Genomic DNA, 19,370 nt, shown 5'->3' with positions numbered 1-19,370 from the left:
TCTATAATCTACATTGACATTTTGTTAAAATGTTCAGAATAAAAGGTTTAAAAATATATTATTCGTGTTACACTTGCACATTCGGCTTCGTTGGAAGAAAAAGGCTTAATAAAAGAAATATGTCAACGGATTTCATTTATCTCATGCATCCTTTTTTTATTGATTTGGGGGATGACAGAATTCGTACTGGTATACCCAAAACTCAGCCTACTGCTTTTAACACAAACGAGCAACCGAAATTCATTGGCTAATACGATCATACATATTACTACCAATGAGTTATCGAAACTATGCTTGTCCGTTGTTTATCCCTTAATAATTTTAACAAAAAATTCAAAAGTATAAGTACTGGCACGTGACTTGAATGGAACAACAAATTCCACCAGCATCTCGTTCTTTCAGCAGGTGATGGATAGGACCCCAGTTGCATTATTTATTCAGAGACATGCTCCCTCCCATTGCATAATCCTGATTATCATAAAGTTAAGCTTGTTTAATAAGATATTAAAATGTCAGGAAAAAAGGATTATTTCCTCCGTGTACATTCCTGACAATTATATATTACCTTTTAAATCCAAATTGAGCTATATCCCAGTTCCAGCAAGCCGGCGCTTTGAGGCATTTGATATGGCCAGCTGACCGAGCTTGTCAGCATCGCTTGAGACAGTCCTTTCATTGATTGGTGTGTAATGCCGCAGCCATTCTCCAACATAAACCTGATACATACAAAAGATTTGACAAAATCAGGGAAGAGAAATGCAAGGAGAAAGGCATAAAAAACTAGAAATATTTATAGATGCATCTACTAGAGAGGTTTTCCTTATCGTTCGGATGCATAATGCAAGTAGAACCAATGCTATAAGAAATATGTAAATGCGGTCATGATACAACTAGAAATTCATTTTGAAGTTAACCAAATGGAACACAACATGGACAGCCATTAACACAATATAGCCCACTACAATGATGATATTTTTTTAATATGCAAGAAAATCAAGATCAGATAAATGACATATAGAAAGGAAGTAACCTGTTGTGGTCTCATAATCTTCGTATCGGGATCATCCAAGGACTCTCTCCAATGTGCCAAGTACCCGGCCATTCGAGGGATAGCAAATAAAACTGTGAAATACTCAGGTGGAAACCCCATGGCTCTGATTGCATAAAACTATTAGCTCAAGCCTTGTATGATAAACTATGGCGAGCAACAAATTCTACCCTCCCTAGTTAGAACAAATGGGTGTTATTATATTACCTATAAATTAATCCAGAGTAGAAGTCAACATTTGGATATAGCTTCCTCTTGATGAAATATTCATCAGACAGTGCAACCTTCTCCAAGGCAACTGCAACCTGAACAATAAAATAATCACATAAAGAATTTATAATTTTTAAAGTTTAACCTAAATACACCAATCAAAATCTGAATTAAATTACATATACTTTCCTGTAATCAAACATTTAAAATACAAAAATAAATTTTAAAAAAATATAGGAAGAAATTTTCCAAAATAGTTTGTCATTGTATTCACAACCCTAATCATAGGCCTTCATGACCAGCATACCAAGCTTAATGAATAAATAAGCACACAGACAGGGACTACATAATGAATAAATACCTCAATAAGAGGATCCCGGCCAACAATGGAAAACACTTCCTCTGCTAGTTTTCTCAAGACCTTTGCTCTGGGATCGTAGTTTTTGTAAACTCGGTGTCCAAAACCAGAGAGTTTTCTTTTCCTGGAGGAAAAACACAGGATAGGAACATCAGCTAAAACTATCATTTTCCAGGCTTGCTGACTAGACCCCCAAAAGAGCAGGCAATAATATCGAGGTATCATGCTTCCTTTCAGGGTATAAGCATTAAGAAAAACAGACTAGGAAAACAAAATATAAGAAATAGCTAGTAACAAAATGAAATATTAGCCACCTGGCTTTGACACCTTCAATGAAATCTGGAATGTTCTCAACAGTTCCAATTTCACTCAGCATTTTGAGGACAGCCTGCAGACTTGAAGGTCAGTTTAGCATGTTCCCATATTAAATAACTGTATTGCGCTTTAGTTTACTCACTTCATTAAGTAATACATAATGACAGCTTCATTAACTACTTATAATTACCTCATTTGCACCACCGTGAAGAGGTCCATATAGAGCTCCGACAGCCCCAGCAATTGCAGTGTATACGTCAACACCACTGAAATAAGATAATAGTTGAGCAATATCAGACTGACTGTTTTACATTGCTTAACCAGTATTCCAGTAGGGTGTCTACCTTGATGCAAGATGTCGAACAGCAGATGTAGAGCAATTCATTTCATGTTCTGCATGAAGGATGAAGATTATGTCTAGCGCACGGGTTAGGTGAGGATTGGGTTTATACAACCGATTGCCTCTGAAAGTATGCAAAATGGAGATTTTATTTGTATTTGAACTCTAAAAAAACAGCTAGTATGTGGTTACCATTATATCAACTAAGATTGAATTATAGTTCTTTTGGAAAAAAATGAATTCTTATGTATGAGCATAAAAATTAAAACGTCATACAGCTATGAGGAATAAATAACTAAAGCCAATTTTGGCTTGCCAAATGATCAATCAGACTTAGAAGTACATAGACATACAAAGAATCCAACATATATAGGAAGTTCTCTGTGTAAGAAAGGTGGTTGGATGGAAGCACAGGTGGCCTTCCTGCCATTCTAAGATAAACTGCAGCTGCAATTGTTGTTATCTGCAGCAAAGAAAAAGATGAAAAAGAAGCAGGGAATATTGCAAATAAGCATAGAGTTGTGTGGATACTGCACAAAATACCACAAGATAAAAGCTGTAAAACCAGTGCAAGAAGCACTTAAATAACTTGCATGTATTGAAGACAGGATCGTGATAGAAGAGAACCAAATAAGCACACCTTTCCAATAACCCGTGTTATTTGTTTGTCTCTCACTTCCTTTGAGTCGTAAATACCAAGACCCTGCATTATATTAATATAACACAGTATTAACAATATAACATGTCAAAGCCTAATAAGAGAAAGAGTACCACTCACATGTACATTATATTAATCCACAGGAAAAAGTAATATCCACAAGGAAGCCCTAACACTTGTGTGTGCGCTTGGTCAGGAAGCCCCAACACCATGTCAAAGACCAACTCTTTCAAAGGTTTACAGCTATTAGGAGTACACCCGAGATTGGCTCTATTACATCACTAACAGTAAGCATTACCCAATCGAAAGTACTGTAGTGACTGACTTAACAACAGATCATTTCTTATCATTTTTGTTAATTAATAATTTCAAAGCTGGGGTAAACAGTGCTTCAAACTATGGAAAAAAAAAAGAAGATAATTTTAAGTTCTCTTTCATGATACACTCAATGCAGTGCAATTACCTCTGACAATTCCTACTAATTCAGGGCCTTCAAGTTACATGCAGAATTAAAATTAATTTCTAGATTAATGTTACAAGGTTTTCCCAATATGAAATTAAAAAGCGTAGAAATTCACTTTGATAGAAATCTAAAATCTACAGGAAACCACATAATGTTTGAATCAAAACTCCTTGCTGTAAATTATCCTGATAGATTTCAAATTAGAGAAGTAACACAACTTTTTACAAACTACAGAAATTCAAAAGATGAAGTTAATATACTGTCCCACAAGATAAAGATATACAAGGTGGGTTGTTATTTTATTACCATAAGCTTGCATTGATGAAGAAACAGTTTGAAAGGTAACTAGACAGCAGTTGTTGTTACTTACTCTAAGAGCAGGATTTGCATCAGGATGAAAAACAGAAAGAGCACTTAAGGCATTGACCAGCACACCCATTGGGTGTGCATCATGTGGCATTGATTGTATGATATCCTACAAAACAAATGTCAGATGATACCACTAAAGTTAGATAAATAATCTCACACTTCATTTAAAGAAACAAACAACAAAATCTCTCTCCAAACGAAAAAGAAAAAATAGCATATACTTCAGAAATAAAAATGTTTACAGAAAACTATATTAAAAAAGTATTCCACCAAATTTCTCTGATATAAACACTAGTATTAAAGAGCTACTAGATTTCTTTAACAATATAAAATACTGCAAGCATACTATATTTCAAGCAGTAATGCAATTGGCGGTAGTAGTTTACAAATCTAAACTGTCACTGACTGAAACCAAATAGTTATCACCCAATAGATGAGATTTTGGGACAGTAAAATCATAGTAAAAGTTATTTTAGATATAGCATAAAAGCTCACCAAAACTCCTTGTGGAACAGCCGAATGCTGAGATACAGCAAACTTCCATTCTGTTAACTGACTTTCAGAAGGCAAACTTCCATACACTTGAAAACAGAGAAAGACGGAGTAAATAAAATTCGGAAAAAAGCATGCTATGCATGCAGAACTAAGCCCGAGATGCATGTGTCTTCACTGGCATAATGACATACAATTGCAGTAAAAGACAGTACTCACATATAAGATAGGACACTTCCATAAAAGTGCTTTTCTCTGCCAACTCCTCAATTGGGTAGCCTCTATATCTAAGAATCCCCTCATCACCATCAATATAACTAATTGTTGATCGAACAGGAGCCGTGTTTAAATAGCCAGGATCATAAAGCTTGAGTCCCTTGTCACTCTTCCCAGTCGATATCTGCAAATAAAAAATCAGAGAACCCCACGATCAAAATATTACCAAAAATTAATAAATAAGCGCACAATCATAACATAATTACAAACCATCCCACCAATGATTTCAGCAGGTAACTATGACTAATTAGCTTTGAGAAATTTTAAACGATTCAACAAAGCTTAAAGGAGAAGAATTGGCGGAGACCCATTAAGCAAAACTCGAAATTCAATGGAAAACGAATATCAAAACTGAAAATTTCATTGACGAATGAAGAGGAAATACCTTTTTGAGATCGGTAGCTTTGACAGTGCCTTCTTTGGAGACCTGAATTTGGTACTTCTTGCCGGTCCTCTCATCGACGACGGTCAAGGTGCCGTTGAGGTTCGCCGGCGGCAACTGAGCAGAGAGACGGTGAGGGTGCAGCACGTGATCAACGTGTTCCGTGTTGCCAGAGGGAATTAAGTGAGCGGTGAGCATAGCCAAACGGCCACGAGCAAGCACCGTCGCTGATTCTGATTCGGTTGACATTTTCTTTTTTTCAACAAAAATTTGGAATTCAGAGAGATGGATCCTCGATTTGGATTTGGATGAATTGATAAGAAAAAATATATTATTCACTCGCAAATTTCATTCATTCAAGTTTAAATAAACGGATGAATAAAGACAAACATTTTGATGCGTGTACCTCTGCCTCTTTGTTTGTGAGTAAATCTACTTAAAATAAAATGATAGTGAATATAGATAAATCAATAACTTGAACTTATATATTATTCACCCGTATCTTTCGCTTAGAAATTATAATATTATTTTACTTTTTCCTTTGCTTTAGAAACATGTAATTACGTGAAGGAAGAGCGTGTATAAAATTTTATTTCTTCTTAAGAATATTTATAATATATGAATAAATATTTTCTATCAAATTTTCTTTTAAAATATTTCAATTGTTGGAGAACAATTATTTGGAGGTTATAAAATCTTGTTTTGCATTAAGAAAAAAATAATTTTGCTGACCCATGTTATGCTATATTGTCATATATTAAATATATAGTACGAAGTTAGATATGCTACGGTAATTGTTGAAGGATCAAGGGACGCGGCAAGCAGAAATTGGCAGAAGTTAACAGTTCCGTGCGAAGAGTGAAGACAGGGCCGAATAATGTTTTCTTGAGTTAGGGAACGAGGGATACGAATTGCCAACATTTCAACATCTCAACCAACATAAAATGAACGACCGCGATGAACCTACCACTAGAATCCACAGGCGATTGTCAAGAGATAAACGATGATCAAAACCTAAAGCTTGTAGATGGTGTTCTAGGACGAAAATACAGTTTCTTTTTTCAGATAAAATAGGTGATAGATATAGATGTTGGAAAAGAACAAGAGGACCCATTTTTTGGGCAGCTAAACTATTTTACAATGAATAAAAGAATATTTATATTAATGACCAAAAAGATGAATATTTATATAATTATTTATTTTAAATAATTTAAACTTGACACATACTTAAAATGGTTAACATCACAAATATTTTAAATTAAATTAATGATGCAAACACACACGCTCTTTTAATAGTCTGAAGACTTTGAAGGTGCATAACCTGTTTTTTTTTCTCCGTGCGATCCCGTTCCTAATCCTAGGGATGACGCATGGGATAAAGACATGACATTTATCCTTCGATTCTTTCATAGACAAGAGAACTGCAGTTTTAGCCCAATGAACAACGAGCATGGTTATCCTTCATTGTAGTATGAATGTGGCAGTCGTCAATTTCACAACCCCACGCAACTTGAATCTTCCTTTGTCTTTGGGTACATGAAAGTTTAATAACACTAGTACATAATGAATTTCATAGCATGTCTAGTTATATGTCGTTAAATGTCATATTTTGGTCTCTTAGAATGCTGCACTCTTCTTATAACAAGAATAAATACAAATTTCTCTTTCCAAATACCGTGAAGGAAACGAATTAAGTGATAATATTTAATCCATTACATTTCACATAACATTATATTTTCCATAAATTATAACATTTTTTGTCCAGAAAAAAGATTAAATTGGATCAAGATCTGAGCCTTTTAACCAGAAGCCCAAGAAATAGAGCAATTGGGTTGGGTCAACCCATCCAAGGATAAATTATGAGATCTTGTTGCGAGGGCATAGGCCCAAAAACAGGGAGCGAATCGGAAGAGAGAGAAGGGGAGTTTGAGGAGAAAGAGTGAAGTGGAAGATGGTTGATGAGGAAGAGAAGGCAGTGTTGGAACAAGTGTTCGGAGCATCATCCTCCGACAGCGAAGAGGGATCCGATTGGGAAGAGTGTAAGTGGGAGTCAATCGAGGAAGTGAAGGGGCTATGGCTGTGCACGCGCTTCCTCTCTCCTCGCCAACAAACACGCTTGCTCTCAGCCATCCAAGCAGAAAACTGGTTCTCCCAACCCTCCATCAACCAGGCCATGCGCTTCGGCCTTCAACATCTTCCCCCTTGGGCCATCCGTTTGGCCCATTCCATTCACCGTTCCGTTCTCGCTACCCAAGCCCAACCCTTTCCCCTACACCTACTGCAGAGAGAACCGCTCTTTGATCAAATGATCGCCAACGTGTACCAGCCCGGCGAAGGCATATGCGCCCACGTTGACCTCTTGCGCTTCGACGACGGCATCGCCATCGTCTCCTTGGAATCTTCCTGCGTCATGCATTTCACTCCCCATTCCGAAAGCCAACACCGTTCCGTTTCGGTTCCCGTTTTGCTCACCCCAGGCTCCTTGGTTCTCATGTCAGGGGAAGCTAGATATCGTTGGAAGCACGAGATTAATCGAAAACCGGGGTTTCAGTTATGGCAGGGACAACCATTGACTCAAACCAGACGCACCTCTATTACCCTCAGGAAACTACTCTCCTCCTCCGACACCTGATTCCGTATTCAACCTTTCTATTTCGATCTCAATTTCAATGTTTATTATTCAGCATTCAAAACAAATTTTACAATCATAAAAATAGCAAGTATTTTAAATATCTATCCTATTCGGTGTTTTTCGATTTGGTACCGAAGGCGATGAAATTGACGCTGATATCGTCTGATAAAGACCATCGTCCTGTCACCGGGTTATACACAAATCCTGCCATCTCCTCCACCTGTGCGATGCAACCGAAAATGTCATTAAGATAACCGCAAGTGATGAATGTGTAACAAATCAAATCGAGGAGGCTTACATTGATTCCGGCACGTTGTAGGATGAGAACTAGTTCCTCTGGGGTAAGAAAAGTGGACCACTGATGTGTACCTCTCGGAAGCTGCAAAATTTTAAATAGAATGCTTCAGTGTTGAAATGCAAATTGTAGAGTACAAATCAATTGTAATACCTTCCCTGTACGCTTTCTATCAATATTTTATCAACACGTTACTGACTGATTATGTCAATTGCAACCGTAATATAAGTCTTTAGAGATAACGTGCGTGCTAATTTGATCACGCGTAAGGAGTTAACTACAATGTGAACCGGTTAATTTGATGTAGGATAAAAGTTTCTCCAATGAACTTGAAAACAATACCCAGCGCAGAATGTATTCTGCAGCAACAATCGCAGTTGCATAGGCTCTCATAGAACGATTGATTGTTGATATGACAGTAGCTCCATCTGGAACCGTTAGTGCTGCAAGAGATTTGCAGAACTCTGCAGGGTCTGCCACATGCTCAATCACCTGGTTAAAATTTCAAGTATATGAACAATGTGGATGCAATTCCCAAACAGAAATAGAAACAAATTCATTTTGACAAATATTAGATATACCAGGAAAAGGTCTTTGATCAATCACTACAAATAAGTTCTAAATTAAATTTTTACAAAGAAAAAGAAAACCTCTATTTGAGTTATTCTATAAACCTAGATCTACGTTCATCCAGCAGCTTTACGCAGTTGTTATCCAGCATTAAGCAGAACGTGCGCTCCGAATCTCATTAGTTACTAACATATGATTGACAATGATTATCAAATATAAATGACGCGCTGGTGAACCTGCAATTTATATCTGGGAGCATATGCACTTGATGCATTTAAGCAGGACCAACACAACATAATCACTTCAGAGCCCATGATGCATTTTCTTTACTATTACCATCAAAGATTTTACGCTACATATAATAGACGTGCCATATATTTATATATGAACCCATATTTATACACTCCAATTTGCAATCACACGACCACAGGGGTGAAAGATAAAGTACCTCCAAGGCCATAACTGCATCAAATTTTCTTCCTTCTTCAACTAGCTTCTCTGATCAATCAATTTTAAAATTGTTAGTTGTAAAATACAGTGCATAATGTCCAAAAACAAAACGACAACCCTAAACAAACAAGGTGTTCACAAGCCATTCTTACAAAAATTACCAAAGCCATCTTAGATGTACAAGAGCATTTATTTTTTTAGAAGCACTTTAACTAATTGGCAAGCAAAGAAATTGAGTTGACAACACCAGTGAAAACCATAATTCTTCCAACTACAGAGAAAATAAAGTAATAACTGTATGTAACAACTCTTTTAATTGACTTATTCTCCCACTTGAGGGTACAACATGCAAAAGTATGACACCTTGTTTAATACAAAACATTAAGGGTTGTTTGGGAAGGAGGATTCTAGAGGGGAAGGGAGGGGAGGGTAATTTTTTAATTTTAAATAAATATATTGGGAAGAAATAAGATCAAAGCAAAAAAGGGGTAAAGTTTCCAAAAGTTGACATTCTATTTTTAACTTTTCTACAGCCAAAGACAGATTCTAAATAACTAACACAAAGGGTTACTGCAAGCTACAAGAATAACAAGTTAAGAACCCCAATCGCAAAAGACAATGGGAAGTGAAAACATTGAACTTTTTCACGCTAATGCATCATAACCTCAACTTTTGAAATTTTAAGTTCTAAACTATAGTAAAGGTCTACAATACTTGGAAATGCTACTCCGAATTAGATAAAAGGACATTATGCCAGCCAGACTTGGACTTCTTATCAAGATAGTATACCACCAAAATGTAAGAGAATTTAGTAGGAAAAAGTAGGGCACTTCAGCAATAATTTCCAAATGGAAACAAACTTAAAGCATGCATGTCATGTATGTAAAACAGAAGTATACAAGAATGCTTCAAGATTTTCATATGTACCAGCTGTTGTGCAACAAAACTCAATAGTTGAAGTTGCTGGATCCAAACCCTGTTGACAGGAAAGAATAAGTTGTCCATCTATTAGCGAAGATGTAATTTACTAAGTTAGCATCTGCTTCCACCAATAAACAGTAATCTAATCAGTTGGGAGAACAATACTGATAAATTTAAATTGGAAACAACTATTGCAACATATAAATAGTCAAATTAAAGAATCAGCATACAGCATGAAGTTGAGCAATCTTGATATTTTTCTCGACAGCATCAACACCCGTCACAGTAGCTCCCAGTCGAGCTAATGGCTGAAGAACAAGAGAGAAGCATACTTATTAAATGACAATAAAAAGAGCACAAATTTGCAATCTGCAATTAAAAACAAATAACAATCTTAATACTCTACAAGTAAGAGGGAGGGGAACATGCATCAAACAAAGAATTTAGATTTTGACAATTCCAGCTAACAAATATGATTGCCTACAAACATATCATAATGCTACAGATTCCCACGAGGATCACAATATAGTAATACAGTCACAAAATATAGATTTCCCAACTTCTAGTCAACAAATGCAGTCCTCTCCAATCCCCCCCCCCCCCTCCCCAAATAAAATAAAATAAAATAAAATGTTTATCATAGGCCAGAAGATAAAAAGGAATATATTTTTTCAAACATAAGAAGAAAAAAGAGAGAAGATATACCTCAGAAAGAATTCCACCTCCACAACCTACATCAACAATTTTAAGTCCTTCAAGGGGTTTAGCACTATAAGGGTCCTTCCTGAGACAAGGGAAATCTAATTATTATCCAAATAGTACCCTCAAAGAGACAAAATAAAAAAGTAATCCTATTATCAACCTTCATTTGGTTCGTGTCAAAAAATAATTCAGTTAACTTTTTTTTCACTAACAAATAGTTCACTAGACTCATTGTCATTTGATTCAAGGGGTTTACTCTTACCAATCTATTTTTGGAGGCATTAAATCAATTTTCTACCCAATATTGCTTTAACAAGTTACAGCTGCTACTTAAATGACAATGCTATAAGATTAATGCATAAAAGCAATAGATTACAGTATTGGCTTGGAATCTGACCCAGTACAGCCAGATTATAGTCTTAAACCACTAAATACCATGCGAAAAAAAAAATGCAGTACAAATCACAGCACATTCTAGCAAAGTAACTGCAAGATAAACACCCCACAGAAACAAAATGGAGGTAAAAAGAGCTAAATAAAAGAGGTGGCTTACTTAAAATGTCGACACAGCGCAGACCTAATGAAGGCAAGTCTTGTGGGATTCATCACATGCAATGGTTTAAACGGGCCTTCAGAATCCCACCTATTAACATCGAGCAAAAATCAAGTAGATGTTATTCATAAACTCAAAATAAGACACGCGTTGCAAGCTTATGCACACGGTAGCAAATTCAATAGAAAATGAATAGAATAAACCCTTGAAAATTTTCCGCAATTTTTTGTTGTTTCTAATAACACCAAAGTTCTCAAGCTTTCAATCCTTAACGTTCCAATGCGATTATTATAAAAAAAGAGAGTAAAACTGGCAATCAGAGTGGACAGACATGAAATCGAAGAGTCACCAGGTATCAGCAATGGCAGCGAACTTGGCGAGCTCATGGTCCTTTTTGGACGAGGGAGGCGAAGGCTGTTTAGGCTGTGGTTCAGGCAATGAAGCATCGGAGAAGCATCTAGCGTTGAAGAGAGGGCGAAGAATGCGGTGAACAGTGATACGATTTAGGTTTCGAAGATGATTGGAAGCCATGGCAATGGTTCCGCGGGAAAGTGCTCAGAATCCTCTGCTCATTCGTTCAGCGAGGAGAAAGACCCGTGACTGTGAACCTGTCGGAGCTCCTATTTTGACCCGATTGTGGGAATCGGGTAACCCGGTTCAACCAGTATCGTCTTGTTGGATCGGATCCGTTGGGCTCCAATCGTCTGTAATGGATTTGGACCAGGCTGAAGAGTGGGTTCATTTAATATTTCTAAGGGACCACATAAGTCTTACAAAAAAAAATAAAATAATAATAAATAAATAAAGAGAAAGAAATAAAAAAATAAAACACAAAAAAAGCATATTGTAAAAATTAAATACACGAATAAGCAGAATAAGACTAATAAGAACTTAATCTGAAAACACTAATTATTTATTTAAATATTTTTCAATAATTATTTTTAAATTATTATTTATATTTTAAATTTAATGATAAAATTTATTAGAATAAGTAAAAAATAAATTATTTTAATAACTTACATTAAAATATTTATTTAAATAAATTTAAAAATAACTTATGAAAGTTGTAACTTTTTTAATAAGTTATTCATAAGCTATTTTAAATAGCTCCTAACATTTTTTGCATGCTTATAATATAATATTTTTTAGAAATATTATATTCAGAAAATTAACTGGAAGAATTTTATTTCAAGAATAATTTTAAAAAAGATATTTAATTTATATTTAATTTTTTAAAATCTATTTGTTAAAATATTAAGAGTGATTTTAATCCAACGGTTTAATACAATAGTGTAAGACTTTATTATGCTGATATTATGAGGTTATTTAGTTAATAAAAAAACAATGTGTTTGAATCTTGCAATTTTATTTTTTATTTTTTGAGTTAGTAACAATCATGAATTGTGGACTAAAATTAATCTTAAATTTCATATACTGAGAGACGCCTCGTGATATCTGAAAAAAAAAGGTTAAAATACATATCTAATGACATAAAAAAAACTTACACACGTGTGTATGGTTTTTTTATTGAAAATAATATTATATTATAAAATTTAGTGCATTAATAATATTTAATATCATAATTTTAATAAAATTTATTATTTATCAGATTCTTATGACATGTTATGGAACGCATTAAAAAATCTCCAGACAAAATATCATTTAAAATCAATAATGAAAAATATTATTATGCGTATGGTGTAAAAAAAATTGGATGACTCGAAGGCCGAACATATTAAATATAATAACGAACAATGTATGGAGGTTAATTAAGTTGCAATAACAGTGTATGAAGAAAGAAGAGGGTGCAACAGCGATTGGCGAGTTGAGTGTGTAGAAAGGCATGACGTAAAGCTCTGAAGCAGTCACTCTCTGACAGACAAATACAAAGAATCCGATCCTCTCTGCAAATAAAATCAAAAAAGTATTTCATTCCCTTTCCTTTTTGACGCTTTTCCTTCTTTCATTTTTATTCTTATCCCGCGTTGAATATAACGCCAACATTCTTCCACCATTTTCCGTTTTCCATTTTCCTTATCTCTTCAAAACCCTCGCATATGGATACCAACAAACTTCACCCTCGCTTCTCACTCGGCCGTCAATCCTCTCTGGCGCCTGAACGCGACAACGCCGCCGCCGCCGAGCCGTCTGAGGCGCTCGACCCCGCCGTTCGGTTGATGTATTTGGCCAACGAAGGAGATTTGGATGGGATTAACGAGTTGTTGGACGCTGGCAGTGACGTCAATTTCAGAGACATTGATGGCCGCACCGCTCTTCACGTCGCCGCCTGTCAGGGACGCACTGACGTAGTCGATTTGTTGCTCCGACGAGGTGCCGGCGTCTATCCTCAAGACCGCTGGGGCAGCACTGTAATTTCAACTCTCTGTTTTCTCTCTTCACTCTGATCTAATAGACTAATACTAATACTGATACTGATGCTAATTTCTGATTGTTTGACAGCCTCTTGCTGATGCAATGTACTACAAAAATCATGACGTTGTGAAGCTTTTGGAGAAACACGGTGCAAAACCCCCGGTTTGTGTCTTCTTTTGGTTCTTAGATGTTAAATTGTTTTTGTGATTTCACTTGCCAGCATAAGCTTTTAGGATGATTGGTTTACGACACTGCGTTGCAATTTGCAAGCATTTATTCTCTATCTGTTGTTTTGCTGTAGATGGCTCCTATGCATGTCCAGAGTGCTCGTGAAGTTCCAGAATACGAGATTGATCCTTCTGAACTTGATTTTACTAATAGCGTTTGCATAACAAAGGTAAACTTCCGAGTTTTCCTTTCTCTGCATAGTCTGTAATGTTGTGCAACTTTTGTTCCTTGACTTCTCCTCTTGTCTTGACGGCAGTATTCTCCGAGGATTTGGGAGATCCTCTGTAGTTAGAAAATGTGGAAAAGTAAGGGTGTATTTACTGTTGGTTTAAGAGTAAGTTAAATTGATTACATATTCTAATTCAAACTAACGGTGAATACAGCCTTATTTTCTTACTTTCCACATTTGCTTACTCCTCTTAAGTCACTGTCACCCTTGTTCATTTCCGACTGCATATTTTATATTTGAATATTTTAGGGAACTTTCCGGATTGCATTATGGCGTGGAACTCAAGTTGCAGTCAAAACATTTGGGGAGGAAGTTTTCACTGATGCTGATAAAGTGTGGGTTGGTCTAATGATGCAATCTGTTGTTTTATTCATGTCAATTGGATTATTCAGTTTGCAATTTTTATCTTCATAGTGGATTTCTTTTTGTCTTTTTGTTGATTGTCTCTCAGGAAGGCATTTCATGACGAGCTTACATTACTTCAGAAAATAAGGCATCCAAATGTAGTCCAGTTTTTAGGTGCTGTGACACAAAGCTCCCCAATGATGATTGTCACAGAGTATCTACCCCAGGTCAGTCTTGATCCTGCACTGGTTTAGGAAGAGTTTGATAATCATTTAGGTTGTGTTTGGATGGGGAAATTTAAAATTCTAGAAAATATGAAAGCATAATGAGGGATGCTTAAAGTGAGAATTAAGTATGACAGTAGTTATGAATGATAAATACAAAAAGTTAAGCATAATAAAGAGATTGTTTAAATTATCTATTAAAATAAGTCATTTAAAATTATTTCTATTTAACATAAAAATTATCTAGTTAAAATTATGTGGTATTATTTTAAAATTATTTTTTCTTACTACCCAAATACATAAATTGTAATAATTTTGAAATGTCCTATCCAAACACAACCTTAGACTTGCTCATGGTGTTTACATACAAATTATGGGGTTTAATTAGTTGGCTATCATAGACAATAGTGAGCATACCGTGGTACATGGCCTGAAATTTGTCATTTTGGATATAGTCTATAGAACTTTCTTTAGAAAGAAAGTGACTATTGTAGTTTCAATAGGATTTCTCAATCCAGCTTTAGGTAGGAGTTCATGTATGATTAAGAACTTAATTTGATGAAAAGTTATACTAGGACTTATAATAATTGTTGACATGCTACAGTTATTTGTGTGGGTCAGAAAAATGAGTTTCTGTTCTTTCTAGAAGTTATAAATATCTATTATGAGGGATTTAAGTATTGATAAAGAGATACTTGTTTTTACCTAGCATCGATAAGTGTTGATATAGGAGTTTGATTTCTGTTTATTCTGCATTTTGCTTCATATTAGTGGAGTGGGGAAGAAATAGGGAAGTGCATATGTATTGGTGACTGTAAATAAATACATGTCCATATGGATACTGGATATATTGATAAATAAGGATACACTCAAGGAATGTGTACAGTTTCTGTTTATATGCATATCCATTATTTTCCCACCAGTTATCATTTATTTTCTTGAAATACCTCAGATCTTCAAACCCAGCTTATCTTTTCATTTGTACATGACAATTGGCATTTTCTGTTCCAATAATTGGGGGATGTCTCCTCTGCTTGTGTGTATGTGTGTGTGATGTGGTGGTTAGCTAGACGCCGTCTCTTTCACAAAAGTAATTTCTAACAAGTTGGAATGGATTATCACTTTTTAGGGGGATCTTTGTGCCTATTTGGAGCGCAAAGGGGCATTAAAACCGGTAACAGCTGTGAAGTTTGCACTTGATATTGCTAGGTCAGTCTAGAGCTTTCATAATATGAATGCTTCACTAGATTTCTGTTGTTTTGCAAGGAAAAAGCTCCCTAATTATTTTAGTTTTATAGAGTTGAATATTAAATATAATTTTTTTCTTATTTTAAAAAAATTGTATTGGGTGTTTATAATAAAGGCAATATTTTGATGTATATTGTGCAGGGGAATGAACTATTTGCATGAACATAAACCAGAGGCCATTATACATCGAGATCTTGAGCCTTCGTATGTTTTCTGTTCTCATACCCCGTCTAGTTGATTTTAATATTCTTCCAGCATGTGTATGAAGTGTCATGGGTTTTTCAGTAGAAGCATGCATTGTTCATGCATTCTTGAATGATTGAAACTGTTTAAAGTTTCTTCATTGTACATGAGTAAGACAACAGAAATATACTACGGGATGATTCTGGGCATCTGAAAGTTGCAGACTTTGGGGTTAGCAAGTTGCTCAAAGTTGCTAAAACAGTCAAGGAAGACAAACCCGTGACATGCCAGGATACATCATGTATGTTTTATTCTTTTGTGGAGCCTTTTAATATTCATTGTTGATCATATCATTCTGCATAAAAGTGATGTTGCAAACCACATTGTTTCATGAGGGTAGTAACGTACAACATGCTGTATATTCTACAAAAGAAAAAAAATGCCGTTTAAATGGTGACTACTTCAGTTTGCAGCTGGTGCTTCACTTTTAATTATTTGAATTTGTCAAATAACCTATAAATAACATATAATTGATTTCATTTTGATTCTATTGTGATTGATTCTGATTTTTGTAGTTCTTATTAATGAAGTAATTCAAATGTGTACAGGGCGCTATGTTGCTCCAGAGGTCTATAGAAATGAGGAATATGACACAAAAGTTGATGTGTTTTCATTTGCTCTGATATTACAGGAGGTAAAATCATTATTGCTCACCTTCACATGCATGCTGATTTTCCCTCTCTGGTCTTGAAATAAGATTTTTAAATCCTAATTTTGCAAATTAATTATTAATTAATAAATATAAAATCAGTTGGATTAATTGGTGCTTGATGAAGATTTTGTGGTATTTGACCAAATAGTACTTGCTATTGCTAATTCAATACTCTCCATCCCTGGTAATTCTTGTTTATCTCAGCACATAAACCTTTCAGAAGGCTGTTAGTTGTATTTGATTTCTGAAGCATGAAGCGTCCCTGTTTAGCTATGTAAATTTACTTTATGTTGTTTATTATAAGCAATTAAAAGCAATTATATTTATGGAATCTTGAACAATAAGTAATGCAAATTTTTAGTAATCATGTGACAGTTAAGTAACTCATAATCTTGTGTCATCTCTATATGATATCAAATGGCCAAGTTGCAAAATATGTCCCATAGACACATTCGTTTGTATTATTTACATCAGTAAAATATTTGCTAGTCCAGGAAAAGGAATGCATTGAGAGTTGTATTATTTGTTGCTGTGTATCATATATTGCTTTCAGCATTCAAATTCCTTCAGTATTGTTACAGCATATTTAATTCAAATGTTTGATGGTTTCTTTTACACATAAGACCTTTTTGACTTATCAAGAATATATATAGGATGAGTCTAGGGACAGCTCAAGCACTCATGACTCATAAGCTCTGCCCTCTTTTATACACCAGATTATCCTAACGATCTTTTTATTAAATGATATATGATTTATATAATATTCTATTACATATTTTTAGGTTGATCAAATGGATAAGAAATTGAGCTCTTCGCAGATTGACCTATAGAATATAAATATTATGTATGGGTATATTATTTTCGATATTCATGATCATTTTTGTAAGATGCCATGTCACAAGGGTTTGCAGTTGCAACAATATTTGAATTGTTCTTGTACTTTTTTTTATGTAAAGACAAAGTGTGCACTTTCTTTAACTTTTTGCAGATAAAGTTCATAATATGATTATTTTATTTATGGAGGATGGGCAATTCTGAATCTAGAATGTATAGACAACCGACAGTAGGTTAATATTTGTAGAGATGCCCTGCAAATTATTGACTGCAACTTGTATGGTTTTCTGTTACTCCAGATGATTGAAGGTTGTCCACCATTTTATGCAAAGCCAGAAAATGAAGTTCCAAAAGCCTATGTTGAAAATGAGCGTCCACCATTTAGAGCTTCACCAAAGCTTTATGCTTATGGACTAAAACAGTGAGTGTTTTAAATATATTTGGCAACAGATTTGAATGTTTAGTTTCAAAACCTACCGCATGTAGGAGATTAAAAGAATAAGTTTTTTACATTCATGAAATTTGATTCGTCCGTAGGTTAATTGAGGAATGTTGGGATGAAAAACCATACAGAAGACCAACATTTAGGCAAATAATTGGGAGATTGGAAGACATCAGCAGCCATCTTGCTCGAAAGAGGCACTGGAAGGTATCCTACTCTTTCATGCAAAAAATTATTTTGTCAATTTTTTGACCTAGTTGTGGTAGCATAGTTAATTTTCTAATAAGAACCTTGAGAAAACTACATAAAAAAAGTTAGCCTTAGTAGTTCAAGAGCTCAAAGCTTTGTAAATTCTATTATTCCACCGCACTATGCAACTTCAGCACCCACACAGGCTACCTGTGTACTAGCTCCTTTGATTAGTTCCGAGCAAACGTGAAATGTCAGTGTCACCACCTGCACCTCGTAGTTGCATCTGGGAGACATGGTGTAGTGCTTTAATGCCAATTGATAAGAATCTTTAAAGAATCATATCACAAAAGTGAGCTGTCGTATTCGAGATGTCAAGGACTTATAAACTCCACATTAGAATTCCATACTTCCAAGAAGGATTCAAAGTTTCATTCCTTACAATTGGATTTTAACATTTTAACTGAGCAATAATATTCAATTCTAAAAATTACCCGAATTTAGAATTTCAGCTTAAAGGTCTTCTCCTGTATCACTGGATATTATTATCTGTGGTGAAGTGACTATAGAAAAACACCTGCTTTTCTTTTTCATTATAAAAAAGAGGAAAAAACTATTACTGTATTTAAGCAACTATATATCTGTCTCAGTAGTTGAATGCCCACATGCTTGAAAAGGTGCCAATGTTTTTATGTGATATATATTTTACGTCGATTCCTTGTGATTATTTATATTCAATGGCGTGTGATACTTTCTTGAATGATACCCAGGTTCGGGCTCCTGGATGCATTCTGAATCTGGGGGCCCTATTTAGAGGCTATCGCACAAATCCAAGTAGCCGATCATCTCGCTCTACGACCAGATAAATAATTGCCATTATGAAGGAAGAAGAATTTCGATCAAGCAGTCTCAAGGAAAAAAAAAAATCCATCGTGAACGGGTTTCCACTTGCGTGCATGCATAGCTTTTTGTAAATACCATGCTCTGATGCTCTCCTTGACGTGCGATTGGATAAATTTTTAAAATGTATGTGAAATACCCTTTTGTATAGTTTTTTCGAAAGTTATTCTTTCTAGCTTATACAATAAATATTAAAACTGTTCTTTTCAAAAAAAAAAAAAATATTAATATTCTAATTTTGTATGCATTTTTTAAAATTAAGACAATTTGAAAACAAAAACCATCATGCCCGTACTTGTATTCTCATATATTTTGCCTTAGGAGAATTGTGATTTGAGAACCTGTTTGGACCAGTGGACAGTTTTAATACCGACCTTGTGTCAAATCTTGTTAAAGTGCCTCTTCGCTCACATGTGGAATCAATTAATC

At 35.0% G+C, this 19,370-nt stretch overlaps 4 protein-coding genes across 6 annotated transcripts; 2 read left to right on the top strand and 2 right to left on the bottom strand.

Annotated features, from left to right (window-relative positions):
• Positions 1 to 27: 27 nt before the first annotated feature.
• Positions 28 to 5,369, bottom strand: LOC113848184 (citrate synthase, glyoxysomal-like). Of its 2 annotated transcripts, none has more exons than XM_027477584.1 (14): positions 4,915 to 5,369; positions 4,473 to 4,653; positions 4,257 to 4,342; positions 3,763 to 3,867; positions 2,912 to 2,974; positions 2,625 to 2,734; positions 2,276 to 2,395; positions 2,122 to 2,197; positions 1,931 to 2,004; positions 1,620 to 1,740; positions 1,256 to 1,353; positions 1,031 to 1,154; positions 566 to 716; positions 28 to 468 (listed from the first exon to the last, which is right to left on the bottom strand). In XM_027477584.1, exons 1-13 carry the CDS (start codon positions 5,158 to 5,160, stop codon positions 585 to 587), a joined length of 1,536 nt encoding a protein of 511 aa, XP_027333385.1. In that variant the 5' UTR covers positions 5,161 to 5,369; the 3' UTR covers positions 28 to 468; positions 566 to 584. The 2 variants fall into 2 exon arrangements, with proteins under 2 accessions (XP_027333385.1, XP_027333386.1); XM_027477585.1 differs by having other exon boundaries at positions 129 to 476; positions 4,915 to 5,271.
• LOC113848186 (alkylated DNA repair protein ALKBH8 homolog) lies at positions 2,320 to 8,051 on the top strand. Its single transcript, XM_027477587.1, has 2 exons — positions 2,320 to 2,346; positions 6,875 to 8,051. Exons 1-2 carry the CDS (start codon positions 2,320 to 2,322, stop codon positions 7,541 to 7,543), a joined length of 696 nt encoding a protein of 231 aa, XP_027333388.1. The 3' UTR covers positions 7,544 to 8,051.
• LOC113848185 (ubiquinone biosynthesis O-methyltransferase, mitochondrial) lies at positions 7,625 to 11,734 on the bottom strand. Its single transcript, XM_027477586.1, has 9 exons — positions 11,384 to 11,734; positions 11,035 to 11,124; positions 10,485 to 10,563; positions 10,010 to 10,087; positions 9,786 to 9,834; positions 8,857 to 8,906; positions 8,181 to 8,330; positions 7,842 to 7,922; positions 7,625 to 7,763 (listed from the first exon to the last, which is right to left on the bottom strand). Exons 1-9 carry the CDS (start codon positions 11,563 to 11,565, stop codon positions 7,650 to 7,652), a joined length of 873 nt encoding a protein of 290 aa, XP_027333387.1. The 5' UTR covers positions 11,566 to 11,734; the 3' UTR covers positions 7,625 to 7,649.
• A 1,272-nt stretch (positions 11,735 to 13,006) lies between these two features.
• Positions 13,007 to 19,115, top strand: LOC113846529 (integrin-linked protein kinase 1). Of its 2 annotated transcripts, XM_027474916.1 has the most exons (12): positions 13,007 to 13,403; positions 13,495 to 13,569; positions 13,709 to 13,804; positions 14,114 to 14,199; positions 14,316 to 14,436; positions 15,563 to 15,642; positions 15,823 to 15,885; positions 16,047 to 16,165; positions 16,473 to 16,558; positions 17,710 to 17,831; positions 17,948 to 18,059; positions 18,812 to 19,115. In XM_027474916.1, the coding sequence occupies exons 1-12, from the start codon at positions 13,092 to 13,094 to the stop codon at positions 18,905 to 18,907; spliced, it is 1,368 nt and encodes a 455-aa protein (XP_027330717.1). In that variant the 5' UTR covers positions 13,007 to 13,091; the 3' UTR covers positions 18,908 to 19,115. The 2 variants fall into 2 exon arrangements, with proteins under 2 accessions (XP_027330717.1, XP_027330718.1); XM_027474917.1 differs by lacking the exons at positions 17,948 to 18,059; positions 18,812 to 19,115 and adding an exon at positions 16,781 to 16,850 and having other exon boundaries at positions 17,710 to 17,746.
• The last annotated feature ends 255 nt before the right edge of the window (positions 19,116 to 19,370 follow it).

This window comes from Abrus precatorius, unplaced genomic scaffold (genome assembly GCF_003935025.1).
Source record: "Abrus precatorius isolate BTA unplaced genomic scaffold, Abrus_2018 Scaffold8, whole genome shotgun sequence".
Taxonomy (NCBI): Eukaryota; Viridiplantae; Streptophyta; class Magnoliopsida; order Fabales; family Fabaceae; genus Abrus; species Abrus precatorius.
This window is presented reverse-complemented; position numbering and strand designations above follow the sequence as displayed.